Source organism: Myxine glutinosa, chromosome 12, assembly GCF_964187855.1.
Source record: "Myxine glutinosa chromosome 12, kmMyxGlut1.1, whole genome shotgun sequence".
In the NCBI taxonomy this organism is placed as follows: domain Eukaryota; kingdom Metazoa; phylum Chordata; class Myxini; order Myxiniformes; family Myxinidae; genus Myxine; species Myxine glutinosa.
In genome coordinates, this window is record NC_136272.1 from 34,910,242 (window position 1) to 34,934,788 (window position 24,547).

Sequence of the window (24,547 nt, forward strand, 5' to 3'; positions counted from 1 at the left end):
GAGTGAAAGGCCCTCAGAGATAGCTTCATCGCGGGAGATTCCAATAATTCTGAAAGCTTTGGTTTCAACAGCGTGAAGCCGAGCTAGGTGTGAGGAAGGAGCACCAGCCCAGAGGGGAGAGCAGTATTCCATTGAGCTGCGGATGAAAGCCTTGTATGTGGTGAGGAGCTCAGGTGTGCCGAGGAAGGACACTGGAGGATGCCCAGTCGGCGACTGGCTTTGGAGGCCAGCTTGGAAATGTGGTTTTCCCAAGAAAGATCATGGCAGATAGTGAGACCCAAAATCTTGAGCGACAGAACTTCTTGGAGAGGATTGTTGAGAAAGTAGATGGGAGGGTTGTCCAGTCGATCTTTTCGGAGAGACATAGTAAGAGTGTGAGATTTGTAAGGATGGACCTTAAACCGGCGTTCCATCTGCCGGCATTCGTTGGTGGACGTTGAAGATCCCATGGTGTCCTACGCGAGGAGTAGTGGGCTATTCCAAGGAGGCCAGCACCATGTGGAAATTCCAAATTGCTGCCCTAACCTACAGAGGGCGTTGCATCAGCGGCATTATGCTACTTCCGCAGCCTTGTGCTGCATATGAAAGAGGAAGAACATTCAGGTGTGCCAAGGAAGGACTATGTACGATAGAAGATGCCCAGGCGGCGGCTGGCTTTGGAGACCAACTTTGAAATGTGGTTTACCCTAGAGTCCCTGTATAAAGAGAGTTGCGCCATGCGCTGACCCGAGATTTCTGGTCACGTGATTTCGTGGCGCCATTTTGTGTCTAACTTCACCGTGCGTGAACGTCAGCTTGGTACGGGAATGTTGTTTATTGCCAAACAAAATGACTGGTTGTTCTGCTTTTGGTTGTTCAAACCAATCTGGGAAATATAAGATGTATAGATTTCCAAGTGATAAAGTCAGAAGACAAATTTGGGAAGCGAAAGTCAGACGAAAGAGCTGGAAAGCGATCGACCCCTCGAGACTCTGCCAGGTAGGCCCACGCCGCTTGATGATCGATGTTCAAAAGCAATTCTATCTGCTCGGTTTTTTTTTGGTTGTCTGTCCGTTGAAAACCCTTTTAAAGGGAAGTGATTTGTGTTTGTTTATAATCTTCAAGGAGCTGACCAAAAATGCATTTCCGTGGGAAGAACCCTGCTCAATTTTTTTCGTGTAGTCCTAGCGGACCGCATATTGTCATTGATTGATGAAATGTCTCGGTACAGTGACATTGCCTGGTCTGCGGTTGGGTAGTCTGCGGGCAATGTCACTGTACTTTTTCAGAGGGAATTAATTTTGATTTTATAGGGGTGGGAAACCCATGGTCCGTTTTGTTTTCAGTTGTCTGTCCGTCCATTCAAAACTTATTCCGAGGCAAGTTATTTTTTTGGTTTAAAATCTTTAGCCTAATCGGCAATCATAAAAGCAATTTTAGGGGGGGACCTGCTCAATTTTTTTGCGGGTTGTGCAGCCATCCATACGTCCAAAATTTGACGAGTTATTGTTTGCTTTGTACAGTGCTCATGCGTCTTGTGGCATATTTGCTCAAATATTTCCCACCCCGGGATTTATGGCCAAATTGTAGTGATGGAAGATTTTGCACATTGGACAATCCCTATATATTTAACCTGGTGACAGCTATCGTTCCCAAAACATACAATATTTCTAGGTGATTAATGCAGTAAAACAGGTGTATTTGTGTACCCACATTTAAAACTGGCTCAACTTTCAAAAGCTGTTATCCCTGTTTGATATCAATCTACATGTGGTCGATAGAGCTAGCGATTTGTCTGGCCATCTTCCGGAAGATTGTCCATGTGATTTTCTGTTGTGGAAGTACTAGTACATGACAGCTCATTAAAATTAAACTGTGTTGTGTTAGAATAAAAATTTCAATAAATAAATACATCAAGGACACTCATTGTATGATTGCAGGAACATTTCGATGTGAATCAGTTTGAGAGGGGGCGAGCTGATGACAAAAAGAGGTTGAAGTGCTCTGCAGTTCCAACAATATTTAGCTACCGGAAACCCGTGAAGCTGCGCAACTCCCCCAAGAAGCGTGGACCGTCCAGAACTGAGAGACTACACCTACCAAACTTGTCCGACCACACCTACTCCACTCATGAACGTATTGACTCCTCAAATGAATCTCAATGTAAGAATTGTTTTATTTATTACAAAATCATGGCAGGACATGTTCAATCAATGACATATTTTAAACGATTACAAAATGACAGGCATGTGCTTGTCTATATTTGTATAGCTCTTTGAACTATAATTGTACGTTCAGATTATGATGACTATCTTCCTGTTGCCATTTTCTTTTTACATTATTCTAAATATTTTGCAAAATTAAATTGTAAAAAAATTGTGTTATATGTAACGTTAAGTATAAAATTATCTTTCCCGATTACAACATTTATCTACAGAATACTGAGCAATTGTACTGTTATGGATCGCGGTTAGATGTTATTTCGACCGAGCGGTGGTGTATTACCGCGACCTAACAGTTATTCCCCGACTAGACCCCGATTCCACCCAAACGTTGACCAAATCGCGCTATGCTAAATCAATGATGGAAAGGACACAACGACTGGGATAGATGAAACGACGCAAGGGGTACAGTTCTCAAGACCTCCGGAGGAGGATATAATTACAGTGGGGGAGAAAAGGGGTAGATTACAAGGTAGAGTGAGGTAAAAGCACAGAAGAGATAGGCACTTAGTTACAGTCTTATCTTATCCCAGACAGACCACAGACAAACGGAACAAGGCTGACTTACACAGGGATTGATGGCAGGGAAGGACAGGTAGTTCGATAGCACAAGGTGCACCTTGGCTCGGGGACAGGATCAAGCACGGTCCAAGAGATGCAAGGAGGCCTCACAGCGCTCGGAGGTGGCGTCTTTCTTTCTCCAAGCTCAGCGCGCATCTGACGTCACCACTCCCTCGGCTGCGCATGCTCAGCGGGGAGTGACACGCCCTCGGCTGGTTGGCTCCGCCCCAGATGGGACCGGTCCGCCGCTTCCATTGGGTGCGGGGGTTACCGGGCTCCGCCCTTGACGAGGAGCTGACAGGGAGCCCCTATTTGGTAACCCCGTCGAGCACATGTTTGATGGCGGCTCGTGGGGAAGGCCTCGTGCCCTCCCAACACCCCCTACCAACCAAGCCGGAGTGAGGACGCGCACTCCCTGTGCACGCCGCCGCCGTTGCTGTTGTTGTTGTTGTTGTTGTTGCTGAACCGTGAGGAAGAGCTGCGGGGAGGTATTGGGAGGTCCTAAACTTCCTAACGGTGCCATACAATCACATTCTGGTGCAACGAAGGGTCAGAATTAATGGAAACGAGTCCTTAACTGACATAGACTAAGAATAACTAGCAAGATGTCCTATAGTGGTCTTACATGAGATGCGGTGAACCTGGGCACGACATTTAATGGGGGAAATAGGGGGAGGTCGGGTCTACAGAGTGTTGTTTACAGAAAATGGGACTAGGGAATGGGGGATTGGGGATAGTTGGGAAGTATTGAGGAAATAGGGGAATATTTACAAGCGGATATGGATGGATGCAAATCCCATATCCGCAACATTGCACCCTTCTCTACCTCGGGGCGTCCCGACCCGATAAATTTTTACCTACGTTAGTGTGGCACTCAGATGTAGTTCCCTCTACCATTAACTCAACCCTGAGTGCTACAGTTTTACAGATGTTCACAAATGAGTAAATATGTCCCCCTGCGACGTTGCACCCTTCTCCTAACAGAAACACACCCACAGGATAACCGAATCGCGGAAAGCATCCTCAAACTAAACATACAGCCGGTAGGGAGCATCATTTATACAAGACTGATATTTACACTACGATCCAGGACCTGTTCTTTGAGGAACACATGCAGATGTTATGCATAGAGAGAGAGAGCACGCATGCCAGCATCGATACACCAACCCACGAGTGCCCTGTGGCCCTACGGCCTTTAATAATGTGCAGAGCACCCCGTCCAAGCACCAAAAGCACCACCCCATGATGCACAGTCAGCACCATCCGGTGCACCAATAAAGTGTTCAATAATAAATGCACAATCAAGTGTCCATGGTCACCGGTGGTGTCGCAGCCGGCCGATGTTCTGCCGCTGGTCTTGCCTTCTTGGAGTGCACTTGGCCTTCTGGCTTCTTTAGAAATAAAGAAAGGCGCCAACCGCGTCCATTTCTAAATTGTGGCCGTCAGGGGGGCCAACTAAAAGTGGTTCACCTGTATGGCATAGGTGCCACGTTGACCCAGAGGTCCATCCATGGGTGGTGCTTGACCGCAAAAGAACTGCGGTCCATTGTGGGCGGCCACAAAAATTGCGGTCCATATGGTGTATCGATCCAGGCAGCAAGCAGCGGAAGTACAGGCCCACAACTGCAGAGCCAGCACCTCTCTCTCCTCTCTCTCTGCCCCAAAGCCAGATCCTCGGAGGTGGGAGACAAAAGAAGACAAGTGAGTAAGGTGGTAAGGGCGCAAAAGTGCACGCAATTCAAGGTAATGCACACTGGGGGCACATGGGAACCAGGTGAGACAGGTACGTTCCTACCATACGCCCCCCCCCCCCCACCAGGTAACCTACATTGCCCCTCCCTTACCCCTTACTGTATCCACAAAACACAACACTACCCATAAACATCTACTTTACACATCAACAAACGTCCCTACTGTCTTCCCCGTTCCTCCCATAAACCAAATTCGTCTTCTCTCCCTCCTAACCAATCAAATTTGCCATTTCCAACTCTCATCAAAATTTGCCATCTCCAACTCAACATCAAAATTTGCCATCACCAATTCATCATCAGTCCCTCCTAAGGAGGGAGAGATGGAATCACCCCAATGTCTCATCCACGTCGTGATGCGTCTCACAAATCCACACAGCAATTCTCCTTTCCTGCAACACAGAACAAAGGAACACAGGTGTGGAGTCATCATCATCACCTCAGGTAAGTGGCTGCGTATGGTGCGACAGGTTCATCAATCCTAACTATTTCCTAAATGACTTTAACAACTTTACATTACCCGGGGTCTTTCCCTGCCAATCCATTGGCCAACTTACACTATGGGTTCTAAAAACCAATTCCCATTGCCCAAACTGTGGTGCTTCTCAAGTTGGGGTCTCACTCTCCCGATTCATCACTCGGTGCCCCCGCACAATTTCGGTGGCTGGGTCGTGTGACGCTCCCAGCTGGTCCGCCCACCTGCACACCTCCACCACTGTTGTTGCCTACCGAGCTCACCTGCTCCTCACCCTAACCTAACTAACTGGGGAAGGCCCTCTCGCACTCTCACCCCCTCAGTGCCCTCTCTGGCACGGGCTGCCCGATCCACACCCGGGATCCTCAGGCACCCACTGACACTAACGGCTCCCAGAGCCCACCTGCAGCCTCACCTGGCCGACATCTAACAGTGGCGGAGTGCCCAACCATTCACACTCATAATAACAGGCCACACGACCAGCCAATTTCACCACACCAATGCACCCATCCACAATACCATTCTGCATCCGCACCACAAATGCCAATATCCAACCACAATTTAACTATACCCTCTACCTAACACTTACACTACCCGCCCCGGGTACTCGTGAAAGGGGTCCACTCTTCCCCCATCCACACCTTCGCACCATGCACACCACTCCGTACCACTTACTCCAACTCTCTCCACACCACTCATTCCAATACTCCATGTATTCCACACACCTGTACTTGCACACCTGTGCTCTCATACTTGGTGCCGCCTGCACCCTTCTCTCCCCCAAGCGCATTCGCGCTGATCCACAACACTCACTACTCATACACTGCTCCACACACCTGTCCAGTTCTCACACAGCATCATCTCATCTAACTACTCCCCTCTGAAACTTGCGCTTCCCAGTCGTCCCTTTAAACTATTGCGCTCCCTCGTCATTATCATCCACTCTAATCTACCTGCGTCCCCTCTACAGGTATCCTTGTCACTAACTAACCTTAACGTTACCTAATGTCATCTTCTAGGGCCCTACACACAATATCCTAACCCACCCGGGCTAGTTTTCACTGCCATAAACCCCATAAACTATAGCGCATTTGCCCCACTTCATGGGAAGGGTGGCAGTGATGCCACCCTTATCCACTGTCATACGGCGCGAGTGGGACCTTGTGGGACCACCTCATATGCGAGTCGTTGCCCGCCTGCCGGACCCCGTGCGTCGCCCCTTGCGGGGTCAGTGCGGGGCCGAACCGGCCGGGCCCCCACAGTACATTACCCCCAAGGGGCTCTCGTGCCTCCCCTGTCCCTCTAAAAACTACCCCTGTTGGTGTCGATGCATGGGTCACACTTCCGCAAACCGCTACCCATTCCATACCACCACAACCTTGCTCACTCACACCTCGCACCTCTCCCATCACCGGACCCTCTCGCTCGCACCCTCGTTCCATACCCTCCGGACCAGCCATACACCTCACTCTTGGCCTCTCACGAACATCCGGGTCCATCTCGACCCCCAAGCTTATTAAATCACCTGGTGCATCATACGCACGACCATATTGGTCACCACTTACACCGGGTCCTCTTTCTCTTCGCTTCTCCTCCATCACCTGCGAATCCCTCATCCGGTTAATGAGCACATCATCACGATCCGAACACAGACTTTGGACCAATTCTTTTACTTCCTCCTTTATCTCTTTCTTATCCTCTCTCCGTCGCTTCTTAATTTCGCTCACCCCTTCTTCCACTTCTTCTAATTTCTGCTTCACCTCCTTCATCTCCTCGTGCGCCCCCTTAAGTTCTTCCTCTAACTCCACCTTATTTTTTTCTATGTGCTCCCGCACCTCCCGCTCTTTAACCTCCATCACCTCTACCACCTTGTTCATTTTCCTCGTCAGGTCCTCATGTACCGTCTGACACTCTTTTTTAATTACCCCTACGTCCTTTTTCATCTCCTTCTGTGTCGATTTTAAACCCTCTATTACCGCTGTGTTCTTCTTTACCTGGTCCCCCAACTCCTTTTGTCCCACTGTCAGTTGTTCTACTCCCAGCGTCAACGCCTCTATACCACCTTGCAATTTTACAGTCCCCTTTCTCACCTCCTTCTCCATGCGCTCCTTACAGTGCCTCACCTCCTCGCGCACTACTCCGACCTCCTCACTCACACCTCTTCTGATCTCCTCTCCCATCACTTGCATCTCCTGCCCAGATGCCACCCTCATCTGCTCCATTTCCTCCCTGTGAGCATCCAATTTAGTTTCTACCCCCATTCTGACCCCCTCTATCTGCTGCCCCATTTTTTAAACTTCCCTTTCCGCTTGGTCCCTCATGTCCCTCAATTTGCCTTCCATACTGTTTTCTAACCCCTCTAAATCCTTTTTCATTCCCTCTATCTGATTCTCCTGGGCAGCCATTCTATTTTCCACCCCCGTTAACCCATGTTTCATCCCTTCTATCCCATTGTCTAATCCCTCAAATTTATTTCCCATATTGTTTAATTGCTCACTTTGAGCATCCATCTGGTTCCCCAATTGCTGACTATTAGCCCTCATCTCGTCCTTCTGCAGGTTGAGGGACGCCTGCATTTGTACCATAAATTGCTCCATGAGGGCCTGCATTTGGGCCATCCCTCCCACTTGTGCAGCGGGTGCGGCCGCCGTAGCCATGTGCGAGGCGCCATTTTGCGCGCCCGCAACCTCGTGCGCGAGAGCGCCATCTTGCGAACCTGCCGCCCTCACTGCTTCGCTCTCCTCATGTCCCTCAATTTGGTCCTGGATCGACCCTGCCTCACTCTCCTCTACCGGAACCCAGCCGTCTTGATCTGCCATAGCGCGACTTTCAAAATTCGGGTTTTTTGTAAAACAAAATCAAATTTCGGTGTCTTTATAATTTTGACCAAATTTTTCCTAGATGTTTTTTAAAAAAATTTGGTTCGGGCCTCGAATCTCACTCCTCGACACCAATTGTTACGGAAATAACACAATTGGTGTCCAAAATTTGGGCTAAATAAATTTAGTCCCAGGTTCGAATCCCAACTCCTGACAACCAATTGTTACGGATCGCGGTTAGATGTTATTTCGACCGAGCGGTGGTGTATTACCGCGACCTAACAGTTATTCCCCGACTAGACCCCGATTCCACCCAAACGTTGACCAAATCGCGCTATGCTAAATCAATGATGGAAAGGACACAACGACTGGGATAGATGAAACGACGCAAGGGGTACAGTTCTCAAGACCTCCGGAGGAGGATATAATTACAGTGGGGGAGAAAAGGGGTAGATTACAAGGTAGAGTGAGGTAAAAGCACAGAAGAGATAGGCACTTAGTTACAGTCTTATCTTATCCCAGACAGACCACAGACAAACGGAACAAGGCTGACTTACACAGGGATTGATGGCAGGGAAGGACAGGTAGTTCGATAGCACAAGGTGCACCTTGGCTCGGGGACAGGATCAAGCACGGTCCAAGAGATGCAGGGAGGCCTCACAGCGCTCGGAGGTGGCGTCTTTCTTTCTCCAAGCTCAGCGCGCATCTGACGTCACCACTCCCTCGGCTGCGCATGCTCAGCGGGGAGTGACACGCCCTCAGCTGGTTGGCTCCGCCCCAGATGGGACCGGTCCGCCGCTTCCATTGGGTGCGGGGGTTACCAGGCTCTGCCCTTGACGAGGAGCTGACAGGGAGCCCCTATTTGGTAACCCCGTCGAGCACATGTTTGATGGCGGCTCGTGGGGAAGGCCTCGTGCCCTCCCAACACCCCCTACCAACCAAGCCGGAGTGAGGACGCGCACTCCCTGTGCAAGCCGCCGCCGTTGCTGTTGTTGTTGTTGTTGTTGTTGCTGAACCGTGAGGAAGAGCTGCGGGGAGGTATTGGGAGGTCCTAAACTTCCTAACGGTGCCATACAATCACATTCTGGTGCAACGAAGGGTCAGAATTAATGGAAACGAGTCCTTAACTGACATAGACTAAGAATAACTAGCAAGATGTCCTATAGTGGTCTTACATGAGATGCGGTGAACCTGGGCACGACATTTAATGGGGGAAATAGGGGGAGGTCGGGTCTACAGAGTGTTGTTTACAGAAAATGGGACTAGGGAATGGGGGATTGGGGATAGTTGGGAAGTATTGAGGAAATAGGGGAATATTTACAAGCAGATATGGATGGATGCAAATCCCATATCCGCAACAGTACATACCAATTTTCCAGTTGGCCATTAATTGTATATGTGCTCTTTTGTAGCTGAGAGTGAACCTATGGACACTGATACACAAGAGGGCCAAGATACTAGTGATTCTATTGAAGAACGGCTGCTGAGATTGGAGGAGAAAAATAAAAAACTGAACGATCAATTGAGGAATCCATCGCCAGCTATGAAACATATTAATCGATCAGGCAATATCCATCAGAGTTCTGGGCAAGGGTGTAGTAATAAATGAACGTTTCAATCTTACTAGATGCCGATGACGTTTTCCTTATGTCAGAGACAGAAGCTGACTTGCAGCTTGTTAAATCATTACAATGGAAATTGAATATAAATGTCGATAAAACTAAAGTTGTACACTATAGAAATATGGCAATACCACATACAGAATTTGTTTTAAGTGTGTTAGACTATATGTCGGCTGGAAGTCCTACACCGGAATTGCTCTCGGCACCCTTTAAAAAATATTGGATATGCCCACACTCCTTTCTAAAAGTTATTAAAATTCAGAGAACGACAGCATTGGTTTGTCTTACTTATAATGTTAGCTCTTATATGCAGTGTTGGCTTGTAATATGCATTGCCATACCACTTTTAATATCACCACACAGCTCTTTTTCACGGCAATAGCTGAGTTTTTGACAAAACAAATATCACCTGTATGTAATAATAAGACTAAATATGTGTAGTAATTTTTTTTTTAGCAGGTTTAGAATATATCACCCCATATCGCGAATGTACATGTATATCTAATCCGACACACTTAGACACAAAATGGCGTCCAAATTTGAGTTGACACAACTCTCTATATACAGGGACTCTAGTTTACCCAAGAAAGATCATAGTTGATAGTGAAACCCAAGAGTTTGAATTACCGAACCTCTCCAAGAGGATTGTTAATAAAGTAGATGGGGTGCAGGTTTGCCAGACGGTCTCTTCGGAGAAAGATCGTGAAAGTGTGAGATTTGTTATTATTGAAGGACATATTCCACGTGTTTGACCAGCTTGTGATTTTTAAATGTCTGAAGAGATGGAAGAGGCTGCTGCCTGTCTGTCTGAAGGATGATGGATGTCACTGCAGAGGGTGGAGTCATCATCAATTGGATAAAGAGGATTTTCCAGAGTCAGAAGGATCATTGATGAAGATCAGGAATAGGACTGGGCCCAGAACACTGTCGGACAGGTATTGTTTCTGGCTTTCCTGAGAGTGGACACACATTTGTTGCAGAATGTTTGGACAACAAGTGTTTCCTTCCACTTCCAGTGTTTCTTTCCACTTCTGTGAATGAGTGTTTGCGGCTGTATTGATCTTGTTCACCCCCTGTGCCCTCATTCCTCCCCACATCTATTATTTATCCGAGTCTCCCTCAACCTTGCTGTTGGAGTATCACCCCCATTCCCCTTTCTACTGCTCCTTTCGTTCTGTTACGTCCTGGTAAATTCTGGTTTCTAGCTCCTCCATGAACCTCGACACTGTACACGAAAAAACATATCTCACTGTCTCATGCTGTCGCTCCACAAGGATCGTCAAATGATATTTCACTGAAGGTGGCAACAACATGGAATTTGGCCAGGATCCCTGCCATAACTCACCTACTTAACGAATGACACCGTAGAATGTTGAATGTCCACCAGCTGTATGCCAGCAGATGGGGCACCCAGATTAATGTCCACCCAAGGGATAGGTTTGTGATTCAAAACCTTGCTTGCTAAGCACTAATCCGTAAGTCCATAGTCGGGCAGGGAACCCAGACAAGACAGCTGAAAGTGAAGTGTACTACCTCTATACCATCCTGTGCAATGTGGAGGCACATCAACACACAGTTTAAATACACATCACAATGAACGACATAATAAAAAGGATAACACATAAAAATGCGTAACAAGAAAACAAAATTAGGTAATTTAAAAATGATATAATGCTCCGACCAACCAAACCACCACATCTTTCTCACGTATCCCTCCTCACTTTGCAGACGCCATGGCGATACAAAAAGGCACAAAAGGATTGACCATCATATCCTGTCCGACCCACCTTAAATGGCTGGCAATAAACATGTCATCCTCTCTCACTCCATTCCACCTCCATCTCACTCTTTACCTTCTCATTTTCCTCTTTGCACCTCCTCCACATTACCTTCCCATGGTACTGATAATTTCTCCAAAATGATCTGCCTTGTTCAAGCAGACCAAACACCTCCCAATCGCATGATGTTTCAAACATTCCACCTTGGTTCCACTTCTTTCAGCACAACCATTTTACATAAATACCAGCATCACCTTTCAACCACCTTTCTTCCTACTTCGTCTTTCTTCTCCTGTCCCTCGCTTTCACAGTGATGTTGAGTTATTGTGTGTGTCGTTGGTTGTAAAATCCATATGCGGGTTTCAGGAAGTATAACGCAGTCTCCCAGAACTCAAAGCATCCATCTTTGTGTGTGTGTGTGTGTGTGTGTGTGTGTGTGTGCATATATGTATGTGTGCATATATGTATGTGTGCATACATGTATGTGTGCATATATATGGCCAAAAATATTGGCACCCTTACACTTTTTTTCAAATAACTCACAATTTTCTCTAAAAACAAGTTGAAATTGACAAAAGTATTTGGTCTCCACAATTCTTTATTTTACTGTTAATATTACAGAACCTTTGTTCTTCATTCAGAACTTAATATATCTTTTTAAATCATAAAATAAAAAGAAATGGCATTGGCAAAATTATTGACTTAATATTTGGTATCACAGCCTTTGGACAAAATAACTGCAGCAAGCACTTCCTTTAGCCATGAATGAGCTTCCTACACCTCTCTACTAGCAGTTTGGCCCACTGTTGTGCAAACTGCTCCAGTTCTCCCAGATTTGAAGGGTGCCTTCTTCCAACTGCTGTTTTCAGATCTCCCCACAGGTGTTCAATGGGATTTAGATCTGGACTCATTGCTGGCTACTTCAGAACAGTCCAGCGTTTTGTCTTGAACCATTCCTGGGTGCTTTTTGAAGTGTTTAGGGTCATTGCCCTACTGCTGCAGGACCCATGACCTTCGACAGAGACCCAGCTTTCTGACACTGAGTTGAACATTGCACTCCAAAATGCCTTGGTAATCTCCTGATTTCATGATGCTGTGCACACATTCAATGTACTCAGTGCTAGAGGCAGCACAGCAACCCCAAAACATCACTGAACTTCCTCCATGTTTGACTGTAGGCGTAGGGAAGGTGCTCTTTTCTTGGAAGGCTTCATTTTGTTTTCTGTAAACATAGAGATGATGTGCTTTAACAAAAAAAAACTCTAATTTGGTCTCATCTGTCCACGGGACATTGTCCCAGAAGGATTTTTGCTTGTCCAGGTGTGTTTTGGCAAACTCCAGTCGGGCTTTCTTAGCAGTGGGGTCCTCCTGGGTCTCCTACCATAAACCCCCTTTCATTGAGTTGGCGACGTATGGTGCAAGTTGAAACTGGCGTACCTCGTGTCTGAAGGTCAGCTTGAATCTGTTTGGCAGTTGATCGAGGTGCTTTCTCTACCATTCGAATAATCCTTCTCTGCAAGCTTCGATCAAGCTTTCTCTTGCGGCCACGTCCAGGGAGGTTGGCTACAGTGCCATGGGCCTTAAACTTCCTGATAACATTGCATACGGTGGACACAGGAACATCAAGGTCTCTGGAGATGGACTTGTAGCCTTGAGATTGTCCATGCTTGGCTACAATCTTGTGTCTGACCTCCTCAGACAATTCTCTGGTTTTCTTTCTTTTCTCCATGCTCATTGTGGTACACACAGTGACACAAAACAGCAGAATGACTCCTTTTCTCTATTCAAACTGGTTGAATGAGTGATTTTTATATTGCAGGCACCTGCAACTCACCACAGGTGAGTTCAATTCCAAAGTAAAGGAGAATCACCTGCTTGAAATCGAATTATTTCTCACAACTTCTAAAAGGTGCCAATAATATTGTCCGGGCCATTTTAGGATTTCCGTGTTGAATAAGCTATGATTTAGTATTTTTTCAGCTTTTTTGTTTTGTTCCACTGCAAACCAAAGAAATACATTTGTGGATACCAAAAGATTTTTTAATTTCAACAATTTTCTGGAAGAAATGGTGCATTATTTGAAAAAAGTGCGAGGGTGCCAATATTTTTGGCCACAACTGTATGTGTGTGTTTGTGTGTTTCGTTGGTTGTTATATCTCAATATACAGGTTTCAGAAGGTGGAACGGAGCTCTCCCAGGACTCGCTGTATCCATCTTCGTGTGTGTGTGTGTGTGTGTGTGTGTGTGTGCATGTTCATGTGTGTGCGTGTGTGCGTGTCGTTGGTTTTTAACTCCATATGCAGGTTTCTTATTGCTTTTTCTTCCTGCTTTCTTAATGTAAAAAAAAAAAGACAATCACAGTGGAAATTGTATCTGGACGATTTTATCAATTTGTAGTTTAACCTCCCCAATCCCCCCCCCCCCCCCTCTTTCTCCCCTCTCCCTCACCACCTCCCACCATACTTTTATGCAAATTTATTGCGGCACTGCGACTCAGTTATTCTCACAGACCAAGTGAACTTGATGCTTTCTGACTTACTAAAATCAGACATAGTTTTGTCAGTCACCTTCGTGGCTCTATTACAAAGCTCCAAAGGATACCAAACAAAAGGGGAAAACAAATGTGACCCGATAAAGTCCATATGCGTTCACGCTTATCGCACTCTCAGCTATGCCTGTATCTCTCATGTTCTAGCAAGGGAAGGGTATTCCAACATGGCGGCTGCTTGCCCTGTGAGCGTGTGCTGATGCTCTGCTCCAGTTGTATATACAGGTCGGTGAACACTTGTGTGAGACAGAGATTGGCTTGCACGCCACTAACGCTGCATCGGGAAATAGAAGCAAGGCCACGAGCTTGCAAAATGCATGCATCACATCGTTGGCCGCATGCTTGTCATGCAAATTCACACTGTGCTAAAATAACTGTTCTTTACATAAAATTTTGATCCAAAATATTTTTTGAAACTGAATGTTCAAGTCAAAATACTCAGGTTTTACAGTGACATGTGTTTTAGTACTATTTTCGAGATTTAATGACTACAATAATCTCTCAATAGCTGAAAGTTGTGCAGAGCTAACAATTGTTTTGGAAAATGCATTAAATGTGTTAATATGTGAAGAGATTTTTCTTCGGCAAACATTAAAATTGTCGTCGTATTATTTTGCTGCAAGTTAGGCAGATGATCGAATAGCTGATGGGAGTGTTTTGTGATTACGAGTTGAGGTTGCTGGTATGAAAAGCACTGAAATGTAATCTTTTGATCTGTAGGTGTCGTGAGAAATAGTAATTTAAACGTGGATACTGATTTTTTTATGAAGTTTGATTCACCAGCAAATAATATATGGTTGGGCCACCAAAAATGCTGGTGGACCACAAAAAAATCCGTTTAGGTGGCCCGGCGGACCACAAAAAAATCAGTTTAGGTGGCCTGGCGGACCACAAAAAAATCCGTTTCGGTGGCCTGGCGGACTACAAAAAAATCCATTTCGGTGGCCAGGCGGACTCCAAAAAAAATCCGTTTCGGTGGCCCAGCGGACCACAAAAAAATCCGTTTAGGTGGCCCGGCGGACCACAAAAAAATCAGTTTAGGTGGCCTGGCGGACTACAAAAAAATCCATTTCGGTGGCCAGGCGGACTCCAAAAAAAATCCGTTTAGGTGGCCCGGCGGACCACAAAAAAATCCGTTTAGGTGGCCCGGCGGACCACAAAAAAATCAGTTTAGGTGGCCTGGCGGACTACAAAAAAATCCATTTCGGTGGCCAGGCGGACTCCAAAAAAAATCCGTTTCGGTGGCCCAGCGGACCACAAAAAAAATCCGTTTCGGTGGCCTGGCGGACCGCAAAAAAAATACGTTTAGGTGGCCTGGCGGACCACAAAAAAAATCCGTTGCGGTGGCCCGGCGGACCACAAAAAAATCCGTTTAGGTGGCTGGGTGGACCACAAAAAAAATCAGTTTAGATGGCCTGGTGGACCACAAAAAAAATCCGCTTAGGTGGCCTGGCAGACTACAAAAAATATCCGTTTAAGTGGCCTGGCGGACCCCCCCCCCCCCCCCAAAAATAATTAAGCATGACCCCTAGAAACATTTGCTGATCTCCCACGTTAATCTGACAATATAAAGAGTAGTACTTTCGTACCTGCGCCTCTCCAATCCCGAGCTCAATCATATCAAGTGACTTCTGCAAAAGGTTGCTTTTTTCCTGTGCCAGTCCAAGCGTGGCTCCATCACAGTACCGAGCCGCCAGTGCCTCGATCAGGCCCTCGAGCAAGGAGCTGTGCTCTGAGCGTAGACTCTCCAGGCCTTGCATGACAACCCGGGTGCTCGAAATGATTTCCTCCTGGCTCGGTCGCTCCATCGGTAAGACGAGAGTTGACATTTTCTGCTTCCACCACACCCTAACACACACAAAAAAGGGGGAAAGAGCAGTCATTCTCTTTCAATCTGCTCAGAATAGCTCAGAACAGTATTGCAGATAAATTATGATGGACTGGTCAACCAAACCCCCCCAGCCCCTCCAAAAGAATCTTACTGAAATGCTTTGTGAATATTAGATCACTGAAACTGAAGGAAGAATGGAAAGAGAAAGAAAGTGTGCCCGCTCAGTCATTGCCCCGCCAAACAAGAACCGCATCCACCGCCAAGGAACTGAGGTGGATGCAAATTCAGCATCCTCCCACAGATATTTGGTTAAACATTGTAAACATTTATTGTTTACATTTGATCGTTTACAATAAATGTTACAATAACCATCAACCATACCCTGTGGTGTCGGCGTTTGACGAATCTCTTCCCTTAATTGGCGTGCTCACTAAGCATTGTGCGATGGCTGTATAGTCCAATGTGGGACCCACAGCGTCCACCACAAACATCGCAGGTATAGACTGGTCCTTGTGGAGATGGACGTTGGCAGGTTTTCCTTTCTTGCTTCCGCTGTCTTTCAATAGCAAGTCTCCCACATTCAAAGCTTTTAGCTCTTACAGGAGCCTAGATCTTGTATACAAATAAAAAAGAAGTGGTCCAGGCCTTTGCAGCAAATGTTAGTTACAACAAGTTGACCTGTTTGTCGTCTGATGTTCCCAGGTGACAACCGGGATGGCACAAGACTTGAGTGCAGACTTAAGGACGCCCTTATAATGCTAATAGGTGTTGCTGGCGTAATGGTTATAATGGTGGTGTAATGGTTAGAGCATGTGCCCTGATTCTGGGAGGTCGATGGTTTGAACCCTGGTTGAGGTGTACCAAGGACTTTAAAAATGGTACATGCTACTTCCTTCCGTGACTTTAGCATTTAAAAGGAGAGAGAACGGACAATCAACCATACATTTGCGGTACTAATGCAGGCTTTAATGGGCCTAATGGCCTCCTCCTGCATTGAAGTTCCTTGCAAGGGAACATATCAATTATTGTTACCTCCACCACCGAAGGTGGACGGAGATTAGATTTAAACCACCGTCTGCTTATCTGTCTGTGAGCAGGATATTTCAAAAGGTTATGGACAGATTAGGCCAAAACCTGTGGATGAGCTGGATAGGTGAGAATAACAAGCCGATTAGATGTTGGTTCAGGTCCGGATGTAGACTCAACCTATCAGTGGATACAAAACCTAAACTGTTCAGCCTGGTGGAGGTATGCGCTGTACCGAGTGTCGTTCTAGTTCATTCTTGTATTGCATGCTCATTCTTGGGTATGCGGGTGTCTTCTGATACCTCAAGGAGATGGATGCCCCTGCCTTGCATAACCCCAGATCACCCTTGGGCAAGGTGTAGTACCTGTCAGTCCTCCTTACCAGGGCAACAGTCTGCAGCCATGCGGTTTAAATGGCAAATGGCTCTGCACATCTGGTGGATGAGAGTCCAGTCGACTCCAACAGCACGGGCGGAAGAGGATGAATTCCCCAACGGCAGAAGGCAATATGATGGCAAACACGCCATCATTGCCCGAGGAGACTCGACATCATCTTGTATTGCATCCCTTTCAATATTTTCGTGTGTTTCTAATTGATCATGTTGATATTTGGTGTTCCATCTGGTTGCTTCCTTCCTGGGTCCTTTCCCCTTTTACCCCCAGCTATCCTTGCTTTGCATCCCTTCCTCTCTGTATATATTATCCTAGCCCTAGCAAATAAATATAGTAAAAATTCACAAAGAATTCACGTTAAAAATCAGTCTTCTCTTGCACTTGCTTCGCTCTCCATTGGTTCTTCATGCTTCATCACTCCTTTGTGCTCATAAAACGATTCGTCCTTTCATTGCTTTCATATACTGTATGTGACTGTGGTTGTGGTGTCTCCTTGTACGACCGGTGGTGAATCCTTTATTGTTTGTCACCTCATCTTCCTTCTCTTTCAAACTCAGTCACTGGAAGAGATGGTGGACTGCAGGCCAAACCAAATCTGCCTGACATGACAATGCCTATTGGTGGTAGACCCCTGAAGACTATCAGAGAGACAGTCAATTTCAAGAGTAAATCATAGGAAGAGCCAAAGGGAGCAGAGGAAGAGCAGGAAATGGTGGAGGGAACGTTAAACTTCCCACTATCTTTTGTATAAAATTTTATCAAATTCACTCTTCATCCAACCTTTTCCCACCATGTTTACCCTCATTCCCCTTTCCTTGGTTCATTCCTGGGTTCCCTGTGAACAATTGGTTCATTCAAATTGAGCAAACACAGGTATGGAAATATGGAGTAACCTTCCTGAAAGCACCTGATAACCTACTGTAAGATTTATGCGGCCACATTGCTGATTAAGGTATCCTGAGATGGAATCCATCTTGCCTTAAATTCAGACTAAAGATCCCCTAACCACCTCGTTGTCTCTTCTCTTATCCGCACCCATGCCTCTACCTCCACTGCCAGCAACCCCATCTCCATCTCCTGAAACCCTTGTCAAAGTCGCTCAGTTGTTAGCAATCACTGAAAGAACTAGATGGTATTCGTAGAATACTTACCCTGCGCAGTCAATTTGGTGTGAGCCAACTCTTCTGTTTTTGAACATTTTTTTTCTTTGATCCAATATGGCTGCCAGACCACGTGAGTGATGACATCATAAATTTATATTCTCTAATATAATTGTTGCATAGATCACGCTCAATACATTTCAAACTGATCAGACTAAACGTTGTCCCTGTCGAATTATGACGTCATAATTATGGCACCAATGACGTCATCGTTAACAAAACCTATTTCCCACATAGAGTTCTTTACAATGAGCCATGTTTCAATTTTTTCCAAGCAGCGGTTTTGGAGATATAGAGGTGCAACATTTTTCGGTTTTTCCAAATGGCGCCTGTACCACATGACCTATGACGTCATGATTATCATTAAAATTTTCTGAAGGAGGAGGTGCTCCGATGGTGAAAACATCGTGTCCATCAGACCAACAGTTGTTGAAAAAAAATTCATAATGATCGGATGGATGTGTTGTATTTGTCGAATTATGACGTCATAACGAAGGCACAGATGACATCATCATTAACATATCTTATTCCCCAAGGGGAGTGCTTGACAATGAGCCATGTTTCGATTTTTTCCATGGAGCGGTTTCGGAGATATAAAGGTGCAACTTTTTTCGATTTTTTCCAAGATGGCGTCTGTACCACGTGACCTATGACATTATAATTATCATTTAAAAATTCTACAGGAGCCGCACATATTCTGAAATTTTGGTGTCCATCGATCTAACAGTTGCAGAGGAATTTTTGTTTTATTCATACTGATCAGATCAAGCGTTGTACTTGTCAAATTATGACGTCATAATTAAGGCACCGATGACATCATCATCAACATATCTTATTCCCCATTGCGAGTACTTGATAATGAGCCATGTTTCAATTTTTTTCCATTGAGTGGTTTGGGAGATATGGAGGTGTAACGTTTTTCCAAGATGGCGCCCGTACCACGTGACCTATGACGTCATAATTATGAATAAAAAAATTCTACAGGCGTAGGCGCTTATATGGTAAAATTTCGTGTCAATCGGAACAACGGTTGCCGAGAAAATGAATTTTTAAAATGCAGACACGTACGGCACACGTACGCAACTGAATGCTTAACCCTGATTTTCGCTTCGCGAGCGCAGGGTAACTAGAGTTTATAGAGCACGTTACCCTGGGGAACCCCTGCTTTAGAACCTTTTAAGTGCACGCCACACAAACATCTATGGTCTTATTGCAAAACACAGACTATACTTTTACCAGCAAGTAACGCGCAAACTCTACCCACCTGGAGAGTGGGTACTGATCTGGTGTTAAATATAAGTGAAATCACAAAAGTTTCAAAAAATAGTTTTTTTTTTAACATGGTTAATATATTGTTTTTCCTAATCCCTGGCGAACAATAGAAACAAAGACATCGACCAAAATAATCGATACCAAATAACAGCTTGAAACCAATCCTAGATAAATAGAAACTTCATTTCTGGAATTCTTTCTTCCATCCCTTATTCCAACAGTGACCTCATTCCCATATCCTAACCTTGTTAGATTCAAATAAGCCTTACAGAAGTCAAAATGTAGAAGTTAGGCAATCTAAAAAGCCACAGACAGAAATAGATTTAATAAAATGCAACATACTGAAAGGTGCAATTTGTAAAACCGACATTGGTTCTGTGGTTGTTCAAAGCAAGCAACAAATTTGAAGAATCCATGAGACAACCTGACATTTCGCCGAGTGAAAAAGGTCTCCGCAACCAGGGGTTTGCAGAATACCCTTCAAGTTGATGAACCTGGCAGTACAATTTGAATGAAGTCATCCACCTTGAAGCACCTCCATCGAGGTTTCTGAAAGTCCTGACTTTGAAACCATGTTCATTATTACATTACAAGAGCCTATGCTGCCACCATTGCTTGGGAACCGTAAGGAGTTGTCATGGTGATAAACAGCACGTGATGCATGGTCTTGGTTGCTTTCCACGGAGGGATACCTTTCCACCTGTGATTATATTGCTGATGTCATTATATGCACTTGCTCATCGGTTGCCAATGATTTTGTTTTGGTTAAATGTTGGTTTCTGACTACCTCCTGTCATAGTTCAGTGGTAACAATTTGAACGTGCGTACTGCCTTTCCTCCACTATGCCTCCCTATTTATTATTTTTATTTTTATTTTTTTGTACACAACATCGAGGCTCATGTAAGAGCTAACATTAATCACAAAAACACATAAACGGACACATAAAACATATGATAAAGGGAGCGGGGGACAAGATGGGGGAGAGAGAGGGAAGCACACAACCACAACATTTGAGAGCAGGGATATCGGGAGATCCATGGGAGGGAGAGGGCTTGGGGGGAGGTGGGGGGAGGTGGGAGGAGGAACGGAAAGGGGGGGGGGAGGGGTTGGGAGAGGTATAAAACACATGGATACTGCTAGGACTTCCAGGAAAGAAGTCGGAATTTCAAAAAAGTGGATCTGGGGTGAATTAGCGGGGGTAGAAAAGATCAAGGTTTTGGATGTTTCTTGATCTCTGAACAATGTTCTCAAATCATTGTGCGAAGATGACATGATATATATGTTCAATGCCAGATGACATAACAACCAAACTGAGCAAAATAAAATAGAGCAGGAGATATCCCTAAATGATGCAACAGGAGATAATTGGGTGACAACAATGAAAGGACAATGATAAAATGTATTATTATGACGTCACATAACATTAGGAGGTTGAGATTTCAACATTTCTGTTCATAAAATATTTGTGACCGATTTTTGCCATGATAGCCACAGCTTTGGTGGAGCACCAACTCCCTCATTGCTGCTTTGTAGCTTTAGTTCACGGATGAAAAGAAGCCTTTTTGCATATTATTCTCGAGATAGATGTGGTAAAGCAAGGCAAATGTAACCCCCATATTGCATCACAATCGGATATTGAGTAATTGAAGTAATACCCATGGAGCAGTAATACTCGTACAAAGGTTTCTTAAAGATATGATGTACCCCCTTCTCAATGTTTCAGACTTAGGACCTTGCTCAGATATTGCGTGAAGGAAAGGGCATTATGAGACATGACTGAAATTTACGTACATTACAAGGACACCTGTAGAAATTGAACAGGTCAACACTGTCATGGTAACTCAAAATGAGAACACCTGAGTAATTTTATTTTTATTTTTTAGAAAACTTGATATGGAAAGGAGGGAAGCGCATCAAGTACAAGAAAATGCTCCAAATAAATTTCACAAACTCTTTAAAACCCAAGGATTTTGATGAACAATTTTATTTACAGCCCACGTGACGACGGCCATGTTTGGACAAATTTATTGGACGTGGACCAGGCTTGAATTTGTGCGTTCATTTTCGGAGCCTTTATTTACCCGCGTCATCAAACTAGATCCTTTCCTCGATTTATTTGAGATTTAGAATTTTGCCACGACATTGTTTTAAAGATGAAAACGAGGAACACGGCGAGCTCTTTGAAGATGAAATATTTAAAGATGAAACATCGCCGAGCATTTAAAGATGAAAAGGAGGAACCGACTTCTTTCCTTGAAGTCCTAGCAGTGTCCATATGTTTTTTTTTACCTCTCCTACCCCCCTTCCCAGGCCCCACCCCAAGCCCGCTCCCGCCCACAGATCTCCCGATGTCCCTGCTCTCAAATGTTGTACATGTGTGTTTCCCCTTCTCTACCCATCTTGTCTCCCGCTCCCTTTACTATGTCTTGTGTGTCCGATTTTTTTTTTTGTTATTAATGTTAGTTCTTACACGAACCTCGATCTTGTATACAACCCCCCCCCCCCCCCCCCAAAAAAAAACCTCAATGTCTCTCCTATAGAGGGTGTGGTGGCCTTGGTAGGTCACCTGCAATGAATGCAACCCCGTTAGCAGTGGCTATATTCCAACCGAATACCTCTTGAATTAAGGACCGTGGCAAGAACATCGCTCGGATGAAAAGGTTCGTCCTGGATTTAAAGAGAAAACGAAGCAGTCGGATACAAGTGGCTTAGATATCAACTCGTAGAAGGTGCATACGACCAATAGTCACACATATTAATTAACAAATAAATGAAACTTAACAAAAAAAAAAAAGCAATTTTGAGATGGACATTTTTTCTTGATATCATAGAACAAAAATGATATTATATATTAATTCTGTGAGTAAAGCACTGTATTTGTAAATTTGTCACGATGGTAATAGCTCCATGGTGACACAGCATCTCTGGGCAATGAACGTTCATCGGGAGAAAAGAAACCTGTGACTGCGACAAATGAAGCGCAGAGAGACACGGACAGACATGGATGGGTGTGGACATGGCGGTGAAAGTAACGATTCATGATGATGCAGAAAAAAAACGAGGATCCATTAAAATGAGCACATAAACCACAAACGAACTGGAATCTTGTAGGAGCGAAGGACTAATTCCTTGTGCCCGAAAGGTAATTATGATTGGAATACACAATGCGGATTGCACGCAGCGAGATTGAATGCAGTACGAAAAAGAACACAAAGAGCACAATCAAAACGACACACCTGAGCTTTTGAAAGAGAATTAGAGGGGAGAGCGAGAGAAATATAAGAATGATGGGTGCAAGAAAATTATATATATATATATATATATATATATACACACACAAATACATGCGCAAGGACACACAAAAATGTACACAGTATAATATAGAGAAACCACTTTCCTTACCAATGAGGGAATAATGCTCTTCGTCTCTCGTGCTTGTTCTCCCCGTTTTGTCCCTGATCCACAAAAGGGCGCCGTGTGGGTAATAGAACACGGCGATGCAGATAGAGGGCGCGGAAGCAGAGGGGAAGGTGGGTGGGAGGATATGAAAGAGGAATCGTGTGACGGCAGATGTAAGGCTGCAGCCAAGCAGGAGAGGGAATTGGTGTACATGGAGAAAGACCGTTTAAAATAGCAAATGTGAAATAGATAACAAAGTGTGTATTGCAGGCAGGATGAATTTGAGTTGATGAGATCACAAGATGAAAATCTGTTCGATGTTCGAATGAATGAATTTTGCTTGAATGAAATAAAATTTGGTGTCGTCACTGAATACTAATTCATGGTGTGTGTGTGTGTGTGTGTGTGTGTGTGTGTGTATGTGTGTGTGTGTGTGTGTGTGTGTATGTGTGTGTGTGTCTGTATGTATGTGTGTGTGTGTGTGTGTGTGTGTGTGTGTGTGTGTGTGTGTGTGTGTGTGTGTGTGTGTGTGTGTGTGTGTGTGTGTACTCATGAAGTATGCTTGCAGACTGCAAGCACTAGTCTAGTTAGGGTGCATCCTATGACCCTACAAAATAAATACAAGCTATATATATTAGTGGATTGTCAAACAGTGTTATGTCGGATAGGGAAGGTTTATATAGGATTCTAACCATGCACGTACTCACTGATATACATATTGTTACGTTTGTGGGGTTAGGTAATGAAATACCTTGGTCGAGGTAGGATTGTATAGAGTAGTGTACTCCGAATGTCGCGAAGAAGAAGAAGAAACCTTCCCATAACTAAGTAGGCCCGGATCTCACATAAGTGTATATTTGTCTCCAGGTGAGGAGTGGAGCTATGCTAATTATTTAGGGTGTAAAGGTAACTTTCCCAGTGTGTAAATTGCCTCTGTGGTTTCCCCTTTATTCCTTATGGCACTTACCAAAACCAGCCATGCACCTACATTAAATAACATAATCACCGACGATGCCCAGACACCACTGGGGTGGTCGTGAGGCCACGCCACGAAGAATGATTGGGTAAAGAACGATGTGGTGTGCGGGTGGCGCTCGTTGATTGGTGAGAGTGTGACGTCAGAAAGAATATTCTAGCGCCAGGAGTAAAAAGGCGAAGCACCACCATTTTGGCTCTCTTCGGCGCTGGCTTTCATGACGAGCAGTCACAGTTATACTCTCTCTCTTATCCTGGGTTCGTGACAAGCAGTCAATTTGCATTCCCTGTCTCCCTTTTGTTTGGGGCTTGGCGGTCGCGTTTGTGCGCTCTCTCGGTGCGGGGCTTCAAGCGAGCAGACGCAGACGGATATCTTCCGCTTGTTGGTGCTGGCTTCCTGACGGCTGCACTTCGTGCTGGGTGATAAACAGTGTAGCTTTGTGGAACGGTGGAGGAGAGATTTTTGGCCGCCTCGCATGGGCGGCTGGCTGCGGCACGAGTTCGCGCCATTGTGCGTTTCCCGCACAGACTCAGGGACCCGTTCGACGAGCGCCAGGGTTCGAGGGCTGCTGGAGGAGACCAGAGCTGAGTATCAGCTAACACTACACACCACATTTTTATTCATTTATTTCTCCCTGTGTCCGTATATAAGTCCGAGTGGAGACGTCTCAATATAGGATTTATTTTACCTCAGAATTCTTTTTATCGTGTTGCATTTATTTTCATTAAACCTTTATT

General features: G+C 45.1%; 1 protein-coding gene across 2 annotated transcripts in view; it reads right to left on the reverse strand.

Annotated features, from left to right (window-relative positions):
- LOC137437961 (kinesin light chain 1) overlaps window positions 1-22,938 on the reverse strand; it is a 78,604-nt gene extending 55,666 nt beyond the window's left edge. For both annotated transcript variants that reach the window (XM_068132756.2, XM_068132754.2), the window contains exons 1-2: window positions 22,838-22,938; window positions 15,342-15,600 (exon numbers count right to left, since the gene is read on the reverse strand). In XM_068132756.2, coding sequence (XP_067988857.1) covers window positions 15,342-15,581 — 240 coding nt within the window. In that variant the 5' untranslated portion in view covers window positions 15,582-15,600; window positions 22,838-22,938. The remainder of the gene's footprint in view (window positions 1-15,341; window positions 15,601-22,837) is intronic.
- Between the last annotated feature and the right edge of the window lie 1,609 nt (window positions 22,939-24,547).